The sequence below is a fragment of the Talpa europaea genome, assembly GCF_964194135.1.
Source record: "Talpa europaea genome assembly, chromosome: 9".
Classification (NCBI taxonomy): Eukaryota; Metazoa; Chordata; class Mammalia; order Eulipotyphla; family Talpidae; genus Talpa; species Talpa europaea.
The window spans coordinates 58,559,630-58,578,922 of NC_140076.1; the positions used below are offsets into that span (position 1 = coordinate 58,559,630).

General features: G+C 39.1%; 1 protein-coding gene across 3 annotated transcripts in view; it reads right to left on the minus strand.

Annotated features, from left to right (window-relative positions):
• Window positions 1-1,298: 1,298 nt before the first annotated feature.
• Window positions 1,299-19,293, minus strand: part of PGM1 (phosphoglucomutase 1) — a gene marked incomplete at both ends in the record, with an annotated part of 63,374 nt that continues 45,379 nt past the window's right edge. For all 3 annotated transcript variants that reach the window (XM_084243931.1, XM_084243930.1, XM_084243929.1), the window contains 4 exons: window positions 1,299-1,388; window positions 2,752-2,886; window positions 4,123-4,306; window positions 7,020-7,155. In XM_084243931.1, the coding sequence (XP_084100057.1) occupies window positions 1,299-1,388; window positions 2,752-2,886; window positions 4,123-4,306; window positions 7,020-7,155 (545 nt within the window). The remainder of the gene's footprint in view (window positions 1,389-2,751; window positions 2,887-4,122; window positions 4,307-7,019; window positions 7,156-19,293) is intronic.

Genomic DNA, 19,293 nt, shown 5'->3' on the forward strand with positions numbered 1-19,293 from the left:
ATGAATTTTTTTTTAGAAAGATAACACTGGTTTACAATACTGTATACTATTGAGGAGAAGAAGTTCACACTTCCTCAGGTTTATGCCACCATATCCACCCTTATCCCCATACCATCAATCATTGCTATTTTCACCCCTATTTTAAAGATGAGGAGAATGATATTCAGAGGTCACTCAAGGTCTCAAGTGGGACTCAACCTCAGTCCTGTTGACTCGAGTCTATATTTTAACTACTATGTTACACTAGTGGGTTGAATATAAATGTTTGAAGATGTATGAGATGCCAGAGGGATCAAGATTTCCAGCCAAATGCCAGTAACCCTGCTCTGCGATTTTGTGAGTTCTGCCGCCATCCCCTCTACAGCAGTCATGGAATCTCAGCACCACAAGGCACATGGCAATACTTTGCTATTTAAAATCTCCTGGAAATTATCTTCCTTTCCATCATTCCAAGTTAACCACGTCAAGCTTAATTTATCTGCTTCAGAAGGACCCAGCGTTCAGTTGACCCTACTAATTTGAAATTACAGTTCTTGAATCTAAAGATTTTAAACCTAGGACAGAGAACATTTTGTTTTTCAGCTAGGACATCAAAACAAAATACAATACCCTTTTCTTCTTTTTCAAAAAAGAAAAATTTGTCTTCTCCTAGAATCAAGAGCATTTTGTATTTAAGACCAAAAAAAAAAAAAAAAAAAAGCCTCAAGAAATAGTAGCTTATTTTGCTTTAATATCCCAAAATATTTGTGTGAATGGGAACTTTGCAAAACAAGGCAGAAATCTTTAGACAAGTACGTCTCACTCTGAGGAAAGAGCTGATTGGAGAGAAGGCACCAGAAATTGCATTTTGTTAGAGTACATGTAAACAGTAAATGGGGGGTGGGGGGGTGGGGGGGAAACGAGGGGGAAGTGGGAAAGATTCACCCAGGAGAAAGGAATTTGTACTGTCATTTCATTGGTACATCGCAAGGATGAAAAAGGGCCTCGTAAGCTAATGTCCATCTACCATTGTAGTGTAAACAAAAACTAGTGCTAAGGACACAAATACCCACACAGCAGAAGTGCACGAAAAGGGACTGACATCAGCATAAGCCCTTGGGCCCTCTCTTTCCCATATGTTTGCCGCAGTCATCTCAACGGGAAGGACCTCATTAATGTGCCATTCGTCAACAACTGGTTAGTGTAAAACCAAATCCTCAAAAGGCTGCGTGAAGATACTTTGTTTCTGTCCACGCTCTTCAATCAGATGACCTGGAAGGTCTTAGGGTGGAGGGACGTACTGCATCGGGCTGGTCTTCTTAGGTTATAACAGTGGGTGCAGTGCGTCCTGTCCTTTCCTGGAGCTGGGACACCTTCAGAGCAATGGAAATGAGGGGCGCCAACATGACCTGAGCGAGACACAAAGAGAAAACTTTCTCCATCATTTTTTCTAGACACAGAGTCATAGCTCCAGTCCCAACATTGCCTCTGCGCTCCAGATTCATGTATCTGCCCACCCTGATGTCCCAAAGGCTCCTAAAACTCTAAAACTCTAAAAATAAAGACACAGTCTTTCTTCCAAAAACCTAGTTTTAGCATTCCCTATTTCAGTGAATTGAAATAACAGTGAATCATGTAAAGTGAATGAACAACCAGGTGTCATTCTTAGCACCTTCTTCCCCCACATTCCCCTTGTTTCCCTTGTGCAAGCCTAAGAGATTTGTACCTCCTCAAGGGCACCAAGAGATTTGTATCTCTCAAGGGCACCATTTCTCTCCATCCCAGAGAAAAACCAATGTTTTATCTTTTTACCAAATTTAAAACAAGAGCTATCTAATGCTAAAACTTATGCTCTAAACCACAATGCCAGGGGTTTCCAAAAGAGTTCCACAGGATTTTACTAGGTGTTAGAAGGAAAAAGGCTTGCAGAAAAATAAGCAGGGTGAATGCTATTTAAATGGGTGTCTTTTACTGCAAATCTTCTCAGAACTTTTAAGATGTGGTATGTGTTATGAATTGCCAAAAAAGAGGTCAGTATACCACAATACTTGCTAAACTTTTTTTTGGCTGTGGATCTCTGGTTGGGGAGTATCTCCCAAGACCACTCATCAGTATTGTGAGAGACATAAGTGGGGAAAGCCTGTTCTATGTGTCACTGCTTCCCTTTGTGCCCTCTGTCCCACCTCTGGCTTCCAGGGGCCCTCCTCACTCTGGCATATTTCTGGAAACTCTAGGTGGGGCTAGGAATGCAAACCACCATACTGCAAGTCCGCAGACTTTTCCATAAAGACATTTCCTGTGAAGCCATGAAACTGTCTCCCTCCCCACCCAAATCTAGAACCAAAGTATGTTCTGCCAGGACAGGCAACCAGACCAAGCAAAGCAGTAAATAATCAGTGACAGATCAGAACACCATGAGAGGCTGATTGAAAGATTAGTTATCATAAATCTTCCACTTACCAGGCGTGTGAACCTATTAACTTCTATGTGCCTCAATTTCCTTGTCTGTAGTAAGGATAATAACAGAGCCCACCTCATTTGAGAAAGTCAAGCATATATCCATGTAATGGATTTAGAACGAGCTTGGCAGATAGAAAGTGTTTAGATAATTGTTAGCTATTATGGTTGTTAAGAGGTACTGACAGAGACAAGGAGAAAGTGAGCATACCTGCTTGATCATTTGAGAAACGAATTGTGGTATATATAACACGGGCTTAAGGAAACCATATTTCTCTCTCCAACAGAAAGAACTTGTCAGGGCTTGGGCATTACCTGGGGGTCCTGGTAGATCTTGGCAATGTCCTTCTCATAGCTGTCGATGTACAATCGGATGGTGGCCCCGGCACTCCCAGTGCCGCTCAGTCGAAAGATAATGCGAGAACCATCTGCAAAAATGAGTCGCAAACCCTGCAAAAATAAAAATAAAAAAAGATAAGCAGAGAATTTTTCCCCCAACATTCTGGCAGGGAGATTGAAGGCTGGAAAGTTACAAGAGGTCTGTTAGGATATCTAATTTCATCCATACTTGATCAATCAAAGATTAAATCCTTGATAAATGGCAGCAGTTGAGCCCCATGAGTCTACCCTCAGCCACCCCGTCACTACATCCAGTGCAGGGGCTGAGCTCACACAGGAGAGGCATTCCCAGCATCAGAGGGGAGACATGGGCCCAGGGAGGCGAGGTGACATGAGGCTTGCCCTCTCTTCCTCTCCACTTCCCTGTGATTTACAGACTAGCCATTCCAGTTTGAAGCTTATAAATAAGTAAAATAAATAAACTGCTAGATGCAGAAATTCAATCCCCAGATCACGAGGGAAACTAGGACAGAACAGGTTGAAAGCAGGGCAGAAGAGATTTCAGGAGAAATAGTGGCAGAACTCATTACAAAACACAGACTGAAAGCCTCAAAAAGAGAACAAGTGGAAAATGACCAGCTATTTCTGACCAAGCCCGGCCCCGACCAAGCCCTGACCAAGCCTGGCCCTCTCTCTCTGCTGCGCTTACCTTTCCCTCCCTTAGCAGCATATCTTTTTGCTTCAGGGGAAAAGGTAAGGATACCACCAGATATTCTATGAACCCAGGTAAGAAGGCTGGGCAAGCCAGCTCTTACAATTGTGTCAATTCTTCCATATGAAGAATTTTGCATAAAGCCAAAGACTGACCAATAGGAAAATAGCACTCCTCATCTGCTATTTGTCACCAAACCCCATCCAGTATTTAATCATGCTATTCAGCGGTAAAGACAGCATACATTCCCCAGTTAGTCATCATGGGAAGGATATAGGTAATTCTCATTTATCACTAATCACTTTCTAGATAATAACCCTGGCTGGGAACCAACTTTTCTTTCTCATTAACATTATAACAGAAAGGTGTTGAATGAAATGGTGTTAGAAGTTATTCAAGGCTGCAATTGTATGGGGAATATAACAATAAAATTTATAAAAAAAAAAAAAAAGTTATTCAAGGTACATGTGCAAGTCATGTGTGACGCAGCAGAAAGTCTGATAAGAACGGCTACCCTAGAAAAAACAAGACCACAAAGGAGAAATGCCCCAGGGACCTTTTTCTTTCTTGCCCTTAAGATTTCAAGGATGAAGCTTTGAGGTCTCTCTCCCACATACACACAAATCTGTTCCTACCTGATTTCTCGAAACACTTCCATCCACTGGATCACTGTATTCAAAGTTATCAATTTTCTCCACGGTATAAACTTTGTCACCCGCTGAGAACTGTTTCCCCACAAAGGAGCGATCCGATATCAGGGCCTCCAAGTCCTTCATCATTTTGTTTGCCCCCTCGGCTTCCACCTCCTCATAATCGTACCTGGAAGAAGTTACAGAGTTGAGGTCCCCTGACTTCAGAGTACACCGAGGTAGCTCAGCACTTTTTCCATTATTTGTTTGGTCTTCCCCTCAAACCCCCAACTTCAGAAGAAGCTAGCAAAAAGATGCGCATGTCATTTCCTAGAGATGGAGTAGGCCAGGGATGAAAGGAAGGATTTGGAGGGTTTTTAAGGAAGGACTAAGGAGCTTCTGAATAAGAAGAAATCTTGGCTTTTCTACAGAATAAAGCTCTAAGAAGCTTCAAAGGCTTTTGAGAGATACTATCTAATATTTAATCACACATACTGCAGAGGTAGAATTAAAAGCTGTGTTATCTCTAGAGGATTCTGATAAAACTGCTCATGACTCAGGTACTTCTCTTCCAAACCCGTAGAACTTCTTTGGGGCAATTACTGGAACTGCTCCCAGTCTGGGACCTGCCCAATTCGACTGAGATTTTAGGTAAGGAGAGTTCCAGTCCCCACAGGAGCTTCCGAAAGCGAGGCCAAGTTTTCACTGACCAGATGAAGGAGCCAGACTTTAACTCTTTACATCTGAAACGCCCCCTCCTTTAAGGGAGAGTGGATTTTGGCATTTAGAGTCACCCTGTCAGATGCAGAAAGGCCAAGGGGGGGAAAGGGCCGCACAAATGAAATCCTATGACTTATTTTTCCCCTAAGAATTGTTCTTGACTACTTTCTTATGAGGTTCAAGACTCTTACAGGTGGCTTTTCTTGACCTAGTGGCACCCCCACTCTTGAGAGAGTTATTTTTTAGAGGCTCAAGATAGCAGAGTCTATATTTATTTGTGATAGTGAAACAAATATGATATGTGCAAGACGACACCTTTGAGACATGACAAATACCAGGGAATTAAGGCCAACCTATTCTGGCTCCAGGATTCTATGAATCAAGGACAACAGTCCCCTTAATCTTGAAGTCAGCTCTTTTCCCCAGTTAAAATGATAAACAGCAAGAAATTACAACCAGGTGTTAGTGCTTTACATCTATGACCTTTGGGTGTTCAAGGGAAATGTTCTATAAATCCTAGGCACAGAGGGGTATAATGGAAAGAATCTGGACTTTGGAATCAGAATGAGCTGTGAATTCAACCTCTACTGGTTACTAATAGTGTGACTATGGCAAGTTGCTTCATCTCTCAGAATTTACTTCTTTATCAATAACTGTTTTAAGGCAGACAGGAAACAATGCATGCAAAAGTGCATGGCACTTTTGTTAAATAACTAAAGATGAACGTAAGTTCTAAGGGCTTTGTTTGCAATACATGGTTATTTGAAATTAATAAAAAATATGTTAATTTGAAATTAATAAAAAATATGTTAAAATACTTTTTAGGAGTCTTTTAACTAATCCCAGAGTGACTATTTCTCTGAACCACTCTTCCTAACCTTAATCCACTCTGGCTAATGGTTCACTTATTAACTCATCCATTTATCTATTCAAAGAATATTATGACAGTGACAACTATGAATTAGGTGTTTGCTGGTGCCATGGAGCAGAAAAACAAACATGGTCACACTTTTGTGATATCCCGGACTCTACAGAGTTCAAAACTGGTGTTCTGAATTACCAGGTTTTTCTGGTTCTTAGAGTAAAGATTCTTGCCTTCGATCCCAGAGCTACCGTACAAAACCACATGGCAGTTATTACTTAAACCTTCCACAAATGAATAACTTGAAGGAAGAAGACAGCAATAAATTTGTCCAAAGTTGATAAAATGATTCTGATTAAGGAAGTCAAGTCACTTAAGGCCAAATTCTTCCTATACTATCCAGAGATTTTAGACTATTAAATGGACAATATATTTTTTTTTAAGTTTTCTACTCACCAATTTTATAGAGAGGCAACTGAGATTCAGAGAAATTACATTTACACATTTCTTACAATTTATCTAACTCCTATTTCTTTCCATAATTAGAAAGTGAGGTCCAGAAAAACTTTCGTTAGATTTTTTTACAATTACTAGAAGAAAGGTAAATTGGAATGAGGGAAAAGCACTACTTGAAAAGAAAAATGCTAATGCCTTTTTGAAAATAGAAGCATGCAGCGCAAAGAAGAATTACAAAATATTCTACGTATTTTATTCACGGCTAAAGCCCCAGTGTCTGGTGGAAAGTAGGCACACAGTAAATATTGTTGAATCTATGAATGAAGTATTGACAAGTCTTTGGGGATCTATTTTAATGAGTCAGAAAATTTGATTTGGACTAAGCATAATCATTTCCATAATTTCAGAAAAGAATGTTTCCATACTTTTAGTGTTCCAGAGTTTATAAAACACTCTCAGACTCACATTTCCTTTAATCCACTCAATAACTGAACTGTTATTCCCATTTCTACAAATGAGAAAACTGAGTACAGAGAGAGGTTATATGACTTCCCATTCTACCAAGTGACAGAAATAAACTCCTAACCTATTCTTCTGAATCCAAATCCAATGTTGTTATCTTGTCTACCTGACAACTAGATTTAAGACTTAACAAAACGTTTATTAATTTGAATACAACTAATATTTTAAGCCTCATTCTTTAGGACTAACATAAAAGTTGACTTCATCTCAACCATGACTAAATTATTTGTTAAACTCCCAATCAGTTCATCATGCTGGATGAACTGAAGTTTTATTATGATAATACCGGAAAGAATTTGTATTCATAAGCCCATGTTCATATCCCAATAGGGCTGTGACTTACCTGGTGAAGAAATTACGGCCATACTTTTGCCAGTGATCTTTGAGAATGTCTTCCACACTCTGTTTGCGGGTGGCTAGAATAGAAAGCCAAGCTAGAACAGCCCAGAGTCCATCTTTCTCACGGATGTGGTCAGAACCTGGTTGGGAGAGAGTGAGCAGCTGTGAGAAATGGGATATCTCCAAAATACTTGGAAATATACTCAACAATAAACATGTAGACCCAACCAAAAAGTCATTAAGCTTTACAGAGGAGCTTGAGTACACAGAAGGAAACCCATGTTGACTACAGCAGTATAATATCGAAAAGAAGCTGATAATTCTCAAAGTAATTTAGAAATTTAGGGCAAATGCCAATAAAAATGTTAGTGAAATAATTTGGTGGAGATTGTAAATACTTGTAAGTTCAGAATTCATAAAAGAAATTGATGGATTTGTCTATTTAAAAATTAGCATTTCTTTCTATGTGTGGTATGATGGTTCACAATTACCCACCCACTGCCCAGCCCCTCTCGTGCCCCAGGACAGTTTTCTCTGCAAAATATATGTGACTTTGGTTAAAAGTTATAATTAAAAATGTTGACTGTGCTGAGAAGCAACAGTTTCACAGAAATCTAATTGTGCACAAGTTTCTGTTTTTTCGAGGAAAAGACAGACTTTGTCTTAAAACAGCAGCTTGAAATTTTTCAGTCTTATTTTTCTTTAAGATTCTCTAGTATCTGTAATGAGGTCTCTTATTTCTGATGCCAGTAGTTTGTGTTTTCTAGTTTATTCCCTTTATCTGTCTGACAAGAATTTTATCAATTTTATGGTATTTTTGCAAAAAAACACTTTTGGTTTCATTTTTTTCCTATTGCTTATGTCCTTCCAACAGTTCCTACTAAATCTTTAGGTTTAATTTGCTCTTCTTTCTCTAGTTTCTTTTATTTTTTTTAAAGATTTATTTATTTATTTATTTATTTATTTATTTATTTGTTTATTTATTTATACAAGCACTGGGTACAGTCAGAAGCACGGGAGGGTGAGAGAATTCACCAGAGCCAGAGCAGGGAACAGAACAGGCAGACTGACGAAATACACTGCTGAGGGGAGCAGCAGGCACGGCAGGAGAGGTCTGTCGCGCCATGTGGGACCCTCACTGGTGGCCGGGGATCGAACTGGTGCTGCAGAGCCTGCGGGCAGCTTTGCAGCCCAGCCCTCAACTGCTGCACCAGCAGGGGAGTCCCTTCTTTCTCTAGTTTCTTAAAGTGGAAATTTAGATTATTAATTTTGAAACTTTCTTCTTACTAAGAGAAATATAACATTTTAATGTGCTGTATTTATATTTTCATTTAATTCAAAATATTCCATTTTCTTTTTTTCCCATTTTTTTCCTTTGCCACATGGACTATTTGAATACCTATTTTTAGTAACCAAATATTTGGGGAATTGTCTATGTATCTATATTCTTTCCCTAATTTTATTCCCTTGTGGTATAATATCAATAATCTTAAATTAATTGAGACATATATATCCCAGGATATAGTCTGCATAGTGAATGTTCATGTGCACAGGAAAGGAATGTGCAGTTGTTAGCTGGAAAATTCTATAAATGTTAATCCAGCTATTAGCTAATGTTGTTTAAATCATGTTTGTATTTCTTCCATCATTATCAAGAGAGGACAGTTGAAATCTCTAACTGTAATTGAGTTCTGTTTGATATTTCAGTTTCAAACAGTATTTTCTCCACATATTTTGAAGCTCTGTTGTTAGATTACACATACACATTAAGTTTGTGATGTCTTGTTGAGAAATTTGGTCCTGTTATCATTTTGTAATGTTCCTCAACTATCACAAATTTAATCAAATAGATTTTTAGTTATTTATAAAATAAAAACACAACTTGGGTTTACCAAAGTCACATTCAGTTTTTTTATGGCCTCTGCCTCCACCACACAATTTATCTTTTTTTTTCTATGTCCCCTCACCAAAATAAAACTTACAGAGTCAGACTTCATCTGTTTTATTCACTGCTGTGTCCTAACCACCTGTTACAAAATATGACCTCTATAAATACTTTCTGAATGGATTAATATATGCCAAAACTACAATAACCGTAAGAACATAATTAAAAATTGGCATTTGTATAAGTAATATATACAAATTACAAGGCCATAGTTCAATTTTTTTAAAAAACACATTCTCAACATAAATTAGATGCTTAATATACTCAACATGGAAAAATATTCTAGTACGTTAATAAGAAAAAAGAAAAAGCTCACTAGAAAAATAGGCCAAGGATACAAATAGGCAACTGTCCACAGAGTGAATACTGGTAACCAATTAACATAATAAAAAGCTGGCATTATTTTATAGAAGACAAAATTAAACTCACAGTAAGAAACTGCTACTTGCCAAACAAATGGCCACAGATTTTAAAGTGAGAACACCTAGTATCAGTGGAGGTGAGATTCCAACAGACTGAAGCTAGGACAATTCTGGAGAGCAATTTCACAAAGTAGTATTAAAACCTCAAAAATGGACCTACTTGTCAACTTGTCAGCTCTAAATCTCAGACATCTTTCTTTGACCAATAAGAAATTGGTTAATAACCAAATATTAACCAATATAAATGATGCCACATCTATTTATATACTGGAGACTCTTTTCTAAGAGTCTGATTTGGAGCAAAACTCATACTAGTTGCCTTTAAATTCTTTATTCTAAAAAACAAAAAAAAAGCAGACTATATTGAGCTCTATTTTCTGGTTTCTGAATAGCACTCAGTGCAATCCCTCCCTAAGAGTGCTTTGCATATTACCATGCCTTGAATTCATTATGTCTACACTTCTTGGCTTACCACTGGGTCTTCTACTGAGAATAGAAGTAGAGTATCTAGCACAGTGCTGGCAATGTAGTAGGCATGAGGAATACTGGTTTTCTTCCCCTCTTCACCCTTTTACAGCCAGCTCAAATGTCCTCTCCTCTCTGAGACTAGCACCCAGCTTCTATAGACAGCTATGAGCTACTTTCTCTTTCTTCTCTGTAGTGTCCTGCTTAAAACTTCTCCCTGAGCCTCAGTCATCTACTTATGTCTTATCACCCCACTAACCATGCAATTCTTGTAGGTATATTTTACTTATCCTTGTAATTAAGTGTGATGATTAACAAAGCATATGTAATATAATAAATAACTGTATTGTACATGAATGAAATAATCAATGAATCTACTCCAATATTTTCTCTCTTTTTGATTCATAAAAACACACATGTACTTCTTCTTTCAAAAGATTTTATCTTCAATAGACACTAATTTAGAAAACATTTCTCAAAACATAGATGTTGGCAAAATTAGAGGCATTGAGCAGTAGTTTTTATGTTATATAACAACTGTTGGATGTTTACCTAATTTTATTATCTATGGACTTTTATTTGTCTTTATTGCTATTTCAAGAAACAGAAGTTATCTACCTGATCCTTATAGTTTTTGCAAATGTTGATATGTTTTGGCAATAGTTCATTCTGGGAAGCAAAATCCTGGCAGCTTCCCCAGTATATTGAGAATTCATGATAGCAGTATAGAGCTTGGAATTATTTGTCTGTGCTTGCCTCAGCTTTTTTTCTCCCTCCTTTCCTTTTTCTTTTTCATTTTTCTTCCTTTCTTATTAGACTAGGCTAAAAGCATAGGGGGCAGTGGTCTTTGTGCTTTTCCTTCTCTATGTAAGGAATTTGGCATTTTTCCTTAAGTTCAAATGAAAACAGAAACTAAAAATCTTACTCACCTCTGACCAAGTTACTTGGAGATATGGAAAATGCCCAATATTAATATTATAAGCAAAATACTTGCTTGATAATAGAAATATTCTATTCATTTTCACAATCCCCAATATCTTTGGAAACTAGTCAATCTTGCTAATCACCTTAGATATATCAAAACTCTAGGTAATGCTAATAGTCAGGAATTCTGGTTGAATTTCATTTTCTTTCGGGTTCTGATGAATGACAGCAACTTACTAGTGAAAAATGGCAATGGCGTGTGTATGTATATCTAAAGCTATTTTTACAGCTGCAGGAATAGAAAATGTTTATATTTAAGCCCTGAAAAACATGGGTCTTAGACTCAGTTATTTATAAACTGTTTCATCTTAGGCAAATCACTCAGTTTCTTTATGGGTAAAATGGGTATAATACCACCTTTCTCACACAATTATAAAACTATAAAAAGACAGTCAATAGAACTGTCTTAGAAATTTAAGTACAGTGGAAATGTAATGGATAGCATTATAAATAAGGAAAAAAGTTAAAAAAAACATTTGGGGAAAATCAGTGCTTTCCACTACCTTATTAAATCAAAAATATTGGGTGAAAATGAATTATTACTTAGCATGCTTTTTTTTCTCTACACAGTGAGATTACAGTGTTATTCCCTTCTTCCTTATTTAATTTTCCCATAGTGAATGTGAATTAGTAATATCAGTTTTTTTAATTTAAAAAGGTAAAAGAGGCTAAGTTCGCTTAAATGTGAGAAAAGGGAAAATACTGTCAGAAGCATCACTAGTCCTGGTTGACACAAAAGCAGCAACAGGTTTTGCACTGGGCCCCGTCATACATGGGCCAGCTCAGGGACCAACTGAGTACATGAGAATTCTGCCCTTTCAGCATCATCAAACACCTGTCACTTTACTTCAGCCTAATCAGCACCTTGTGATAAGCATAAAATCAGTGAGGGCACACTCTGGGTCTCAGTCAAGAAAAAATGTCAACTCTTGCTGAGGGAGCCAAGAGCAAACAGGTTAGGGATTAAGTTCTATTTACCAGGATGGGCATCTTAGGAGAGCTGGGCTCTTGGTCCTGCCAGGGGTCAGGCATGTGGACAGGGATGTGGCAACTGAAAAAGAACTGCAGAGTTCTCTGAAAACACTAGTGTCTATCTGGCTGTCTCCCTTTTTTTGCCCCATCTCTATTTTTTCTTCAGTCTCCTAAACATATGTTTTCTCTGCCTGGAAATTTCCATTCCACATATACCCATTAGCCTGGTTAACATCTCCTGCAATGACTTTCAATTTCACCCTTATGCAAGCTGCCTTTCTTGTCACCCTCTGTGCTTATCCCTATTCTACCATTCCCTTCCTGTTTTCACCCCCCTCCACCCCTCATACACCATGACAGCTATTCCTATATGGAGCCTAAAATATAGTTAGCTTCCAATAAGGGTTTTCCAAGAATAGTCAGATCTGTTCTGTCCACAGTCCTGTCCTCTTTGATTTCTACTGCACAAAGTGACTACACTTTGAAGGGAAGTATAAGCTCCTCAGAAAGCCTTTTCCAGATCACTCTAGCCCTCAAGGGATTCTTCTGCAGAACCCCTAAGACTTTCCATTTAGCAATTAATCATCTGCCTTGTGACTGCCACTGCAATTTTGTTTCCTTTGGAGGAAGGTAGTTAGCTGTTGGGCAGGAACTTGGTCTTAACCCAAACTCCATTTTATTTTATTTTTTCTTAAATTCCACTCTACACTTGACAAATGTGAATTAGTGCTGCTATGTTCCAAGTACCTGAGAAAATACCAAGATGAATATGACATGTCCTTTACCCACATAAATGAGCCTAGACACAAGGTGAGGGAGTCACACATGCAGGTAATAGTTATAGGTGAGTTAATTACAATTAGAGCGTAAGCCTAGTTCCACTGTGGTATTCTGTCTGGGAAATTTCCTGGGTCAGCTTGCTTCAACCTTTCCATGGGGGCTTTACCCACAGGAAAATGAACTCAAGAGCTATGCAAATTTTAGATGGAAAATCTGATCTCTCACACCACACCTCTAGGTTAGGTGCCCTGAGTATAATGCTCCAAGAACTCTGTATGTCACTTTCTACCACTTTGCACACTAACAACCTAGCCAGGGTCTGATTACCTTCCTCAGCTGTAGACTCCATGAAACTCCTCCTTAGGAGATCTTATTTACCAAAATGCCCAGGCAGCTGGGATGCTGTTGAAGTTCAATAAACATTTGAGGAACGAACTGATGAAAAGAGGTTCAAATAAGGACTTTCCTTGAAAATTAAAATTTTTTAAGTTTGTAAAGTATTGATGCTGTACTTCAAGCTATCATGCCTAGAAGGTGCATTATCACCAGAATTTAAAAAAAAAGTGGGACAGGGATAACTACTAATTTCCAGACCTGACCAGATCATAATGAACTGGCATATTTACCTAGGATGCCAAATTATCTTCAAACTGGTTTCCTATCCCTCTTTCCCAAGTCCCCCATTTTCCTGAGGAAGAATTTCAAAGGCAGGGACTTACTCTAATCTAAATAAAATGCAGTGACATTCTAATCTAGTCAGTTGACTCCACCTTCAATTTTCCTCCCAATTCCCCAACAAGTTCAAGGTAGGACAAAACAGACACTTTGCCTTCCATCATTGTATATAAACATGTACATCATCCTCCATTGTCAGGTGGGAAAATAAATTTGCACCATGAGATCAACCAAAAATAACAGGTTCACTCTGTCAAGTTCTGGCCCCAATTTCTGATGCCTAACAAAAACACCTTTATCTCTAGCATTTGTAATGCTGATGTCTGGGGAGTGTACTAGCTTCTGTGGCTAAGATAATCATGTGAGCCAACTGTGGCTTCTCCACCATGAGCCAGCTAAAGTATGTTTGGTAACATTAGTAATATGACTGGGCTTTTACTTGTTTATTGATCTTTTTGACTAGGAGAAACAGCTTTATCTGGACTGAAAGCTGGAGACTGAGAGAAGGTACTGAGCTCAGGATTAGAGATTAGGTTCCAAAATGACAATCGGAGATCATCCACCAAAGGTAAGTCTCTACTTTCCTGCAGTCTTTCCATCAATAAACAGCTCGCTGGGAAACGCGCTTGCCACTAAATCACAAGAGTGCCACCATTATGAAAAAGGTATAGGTTTTATTTTCCTTTCCCCCCATAATTAAATTTCCACAACATCTCCCAAGCACAAGTATTATAAAAGAAAGTAAAAACTCATACTTTACAACTCTTAGACTTGTTATCAGCATTTAGTTCAAAGCTCTCGCCATCTTCAAATAGTCTTCTTGCTAAGCCTATCAGTTAAAAGTTCTAGCAGAGGACCTTGGCTAGCCCCTGGCCCTTCTTCCCCACTGTTCCTAGCCAGATAGGGCCAAACAACAGAGTGAGGCTCGGGTGATGGGGGTGGAGCTAAATAGGAACACAATTGCTAATTTTCCCCAGTACAAGACAGTATCTGTAGGTTGATGGGAGAATAGAGGTGGGAGACTGAAGGATCTAGGGAAGGATCTAGGTCCTGTATTCAGCCAGAGTCAGTGCTAAAAGAGGAGGAGGAGGAATGCTCTCCATGCTTGTGGTGTTTGTGCATCATTTTATAAGCTTTCTCTATTTTTTTAAAGATTTATTTATTTATGCAAGCACTGGGTACAGTCAGAAGCACAGGAGGGTGAAAGAATTCACCAGAGTCAGAGTGGGGAACAGAACAGGCAGACCCACAAAATACACTGCTGAGGGGAGCAGAGGGTGCGGCAGGAGAGGTCTGCGCACCATGTGGGACCCTTGCTGGCGGTTGGTGATTGAACCGGCGCTGCAGAGGCTGTGGGCAGCTTTGCAGCCCAGCGCTCAACCACTCTGCCACCAGGGGAGGCCCAGCTTTCTTTATTTTTTTTTTTCACATCTTATCCATCACCATTCCTGATTCTACCATGCCCAGGGATTCACTAGAGGTGTACCAGTGGCAGATGATGGATCTGGAGGAGGCTAGCATCCTTAATACCCTGGATGAGGATGCCATCTGAGGGAAAAGATGGATCCCCCTGGGGAGCTGCTGTGGAGTGGGCAGGAGACTGTAGAGTGGGCAGAATTGGCAGGTGGTGGATGGGCAGGATTGAAACCTCCAAGGTGCTTGGCATTAGGGGGATGTGGATTTGTTTCTGGTTTCCCAGCAGTGGGATTCCACATGTTCAGGTGTTCTCTGAAGCTTTTATTCCCCCAACTGGGTTTAATTAGCCTTTCTCAGTCACAGCTCTCATCCATGTCTCATGCTTTTAAATGCTAGTAGTTTGAACAAATGTCGGCAAGGATGTGGTAAAAAAGAAACTCTCCTACATTGCTGGTAGGTGCAAACTGGTCCAACCACTATGGAAAGCTGTCTGGAGGTTCCTCAGTCTAATAAAAATGGAGCTACCATATGACCTGGCAACTCCACTCCTAGGGGTCTACCCAAAGGACACAAAAACATTGATTTAAAAGAACGCCTGTACACCTATGTTTATTGCAGCACCATTTACAATAGGTAAAACCTGGAAACAACCCAAATGCCCAAAAATAGATGACTGGATCAAGAAGATGTGGTATATATACACAATGGAATATTATTCAGCAATCAAAAAAGATAAACTCATGCCATTCGAAGCAATATGGGTGGAACTAGAAGGAAGTATGCTCAGTGAAATAAGTCAGAAGGAAAAAGAAAAATATCAGATGGTTTCACTTATAGCAGGAATATACGGGAACCAAATAATAATAGTACAAAACACAACAAAGCAAAAACAGACAATTATAAATCAGAGACCTACTGCAGGGGAGGAGGAGGGAGAGGGATCAGAGGGAGGGAGGAGCACAGGGGACTGAGGTGATGGTGCACGGGTGCACTGGTGAAGGAAACTCTATGGGGACTACACCTGAGGGGGTGGGGGGAAGAAAATATTGTTCAAAAATGACCAATGATGTAAAAAATAAAAAAAAGAAAAAATTAAAAAAAGAAATGCTAGTGGTTTACTTTATTTGATGAGCCAGTTTTTCTGAAGTTTGATTCTTTTGCACCTCTTTGTAAGTTAACTTCTGTTCTTTTATAGAAGTTCACCTTGTCCCACAAAAAAATTGGGGACCTTAATTCTGGACTATGGGGTGAGAGTGGCATTGAGACTCCACAAGTGTCTCAAACTGCTGTAACAGATGAAGTAGGAATTCTCCATTGAGCTGGGAGTTTAAGCAGAAGAGCACTGACTGGTAACTTAAGATTTCAGCAGCAAACAGGAGATTACATCAGATGACTTTTCAAGTCATTTCTTTTCTCATACAAAGATTCTGCTTTTCTAAATGGAGGGTGCCAACTGAATACAAGTTGACTCTCAAACTACATGAGTTTCATATGTGCAGGCCCACTTATTTGCAGATTTTCTTTCTTTTTTTTAAAAAAAAAAGATTTATTTATTTATGCATACAAGAATTGGGGTATAGGCCAGAGGTGTGGGGGGTGACAGGATTCACCAGAGACAGAGTGGGGAGCAGAACAGGCAGACTGTCTGAACTACACTGCTGAGGGGAGCAGCGGGTGAGTCAGGAGAGGTCTGCTGTGCCATGTGGGTATCTCCCTGGCAGGGGATTGAACTCGTGCTGCAGTGGCTGTGGATAGCTTCACGGGTTGCATCTTAACCCCTTGCACCACCAGGGAGGCCCTATGCAGATTTTCTTAACAACAAATGACTTAAGATATCCAAATACCAAACAATACAGTTACAATTTTCTTAATAACATTTTCTTTTCTCTAGCTTACTTTATTGTAAGAATACATTACATAATATAGATAACAGACAAGATATGAATTAATCAACTGTTTATGTTATAGGTAAGGCTTTCAGTCAACAGCAGGCTATTAGTTAAGTTTTGGGGAAATCAACAATTATATGCATATTCTTGATGCGGGGGGTGGCCCTAACTTCCATGTTGTTCAGAGGTTAAGCATGGTCTGTTCGCTCATTCATCCAACAAGGGTTTGCTGAGCACCTAGCCTATGCTGGACTTTATAGGAGGCTCTCGGGATATGATGGAAAATGAGACAGATGTGATGCTTCTCCCCATGGAACTTAAAATCTAGTGGAGCCAAGAGACATGAGTTAAATAATCACAAAGGACTGTAAATTAGGATGTAGTACATGCAACACAGGAGAAGTGAGTGGTGCCATGAGAGCCAGTAATAAGGGGATTTGACCCACTCTAGAAGGTTAGGGAAGCTTCCCAGAGAAATTCCTTCTGCTGTCACCAGGAAAATAAATAAATAAATAACCTTACACCCAATTAAACTATAGAATTCAAATATTTCAAAGTTCATAGTGTCACTAATGTCTACCTTAAGAAACTCTGTAAGGCACTGTTGGAAGAGTTTGCTAGCAAGGGACATAGAAGGTGGGAATTGACTCTTCTATAAATAAGGAGATCAGAAGTTCAGTTAAATAAGTTCAGCTGTTCTCATTCACATGACTTTACAGCCTGGTTTTTTAAATGTTTATCTCAGAACTATTACAGACAATTATCTTTTTTGCAAAGAGAGCAAAAAATAGCTTACAGATCATTCCCATGATGCATTCTCTCTTTGGAGATAAAAGTTATCAAAGGGAAGATAAAGCCATGATTGGCACTTAGTATTTGTTGAATGAGTTGATAAATAAATAAACAAGAACAAACTTGAACAAGAAATAGCTTAAAGTCTAATACTTGGCTTCAAAAAATGATGTAACAAGGGGAACTTTTCTTGGCAAATGCTCCTGAGTAAAAACTTAAAGGGGTTTAATTATCTGCAACATTATATGGGCTAAACAGTATTATGAAACATTCAAAAAGCTAACATAAATGAAAGTTTCATGAAGTAAAGTACAGTGCCCACTTCTCTAGAAATAATCATCCCACACTATTCTTTGTCAGTTCAACCTTGAATTTCAGTTCTGGGCATGGTCTTCCAAGAGGGGCAGCGAGGACCTCCCTGGTGGCCTAGTGGGGGACTCAGTGCTATCAAAAAGAGGGACAGTGGAAGGATCTAGAAGCTGGTGATGCCTGGATAAATAATATGAAAAGAGGAATAACTGGAAGGATCAAGGATGAGTGGTCAGGAGAAGAGAGGATCTGAGAGTTTCCTTCCAGTATATGAAGTCCCATCAGGTGAGAGGAGAGTGGTTTGTGCTATCCTGTCTTCAGACCTGTCCCCAGTCAGGTGACACCAGTACTCCTACTTGATTCCAAGGTTCTGACACACATAGGTCTGTGGATCAAGAAGTTACTAGATAAACCACAAAATAAAAAAAGTACTGAACTTTACTATGTGTAAACTGTACAAACAAGATTCCTTACAGCAGAATATCTTGGAATCTTTAGACACCAATATCATTGTAAGTATCCAAGTTAGAGAGGTGAATTCCATGTTTTTCAATCTTTGTCAAACTCAGAAACCTCTCAAGGAACTACTATCTTTCAACATACCCAAATATGCCAGCAAACCTTGTCCTAGACTTTTCTCTTTTCACCTAGCTCAGCACTAGCTCCATGGGGTTGGAAGACCAAAGGTTTAGACATGGTGCATACATTCAAAGACATCTTCATCCACAAAGAAGACTGATTAATAGCAAGCCTGCACTGGATAAGGATAGATGGAATTTCGCCTCACCTCACAGATTCACTGGGCATTCCTCAAGTACCCTATGGAGTAACGTGCATCATCCATAGTTTATGATACAGAAAAAGACTAAATAGTGGACTTGTAATCTCTGACCAAAGACTGAGAAACTTGGGAAATCATCTAGCTTTTTGTGTGGACATTGTTCAACCCCAGAAACTCATCCATCTTTCTTAATACCCTCCAATTCTCTCAAGTCAATTCACTACGAAGGAGTATTGCCACTCCCTCAAGGATATTAAATTGCTTAGAATTTTGTAAATACATGTTTCAAATTTACAAGCTCATTCTATCCACCCTATTCTTGGACTAGAAGGAAAAGAAATGAAGTCATCCTTCTGTTTTGTTTAATCTAGCATAAATTGCAACTCAATTGCAAACCTGATAGAAGTTAGGTCTTTATCTTCTTTTCTTTGCTAAAGGATGACAATAGAGTACTGAAGGACCAAAGAGATTGGCCCTTTTGCTTCAAAATGTTAGAATAAAAAAGAAGAAATGTGGTCTGTGAAGTACTTTATAACTTGCCTGGAGACCAGCACATGTGAAAGGGCCACACACCTGAATGAATGTTTAGAAAAGAGAGAGATTAACATAGGTAGGGTAGCATAGGGTAGTGGGGAAGAGACATTCCCATACTGAAGTGGGACTTCAGGTTAATATTTGGACAGGCAGAGAGGAGGAGAGGCAGAAAGTGAGGTCTAAGAGTCCAGGGATACCGGCAAAGCACATTGCATTCCACTCTTTCATCGCATACATTTACACAAATATCTTCATGGACGGGACGTTGTTTTAATTTCTTGATCACCTAACAAGTTAGTTCTATCCCAATAGTC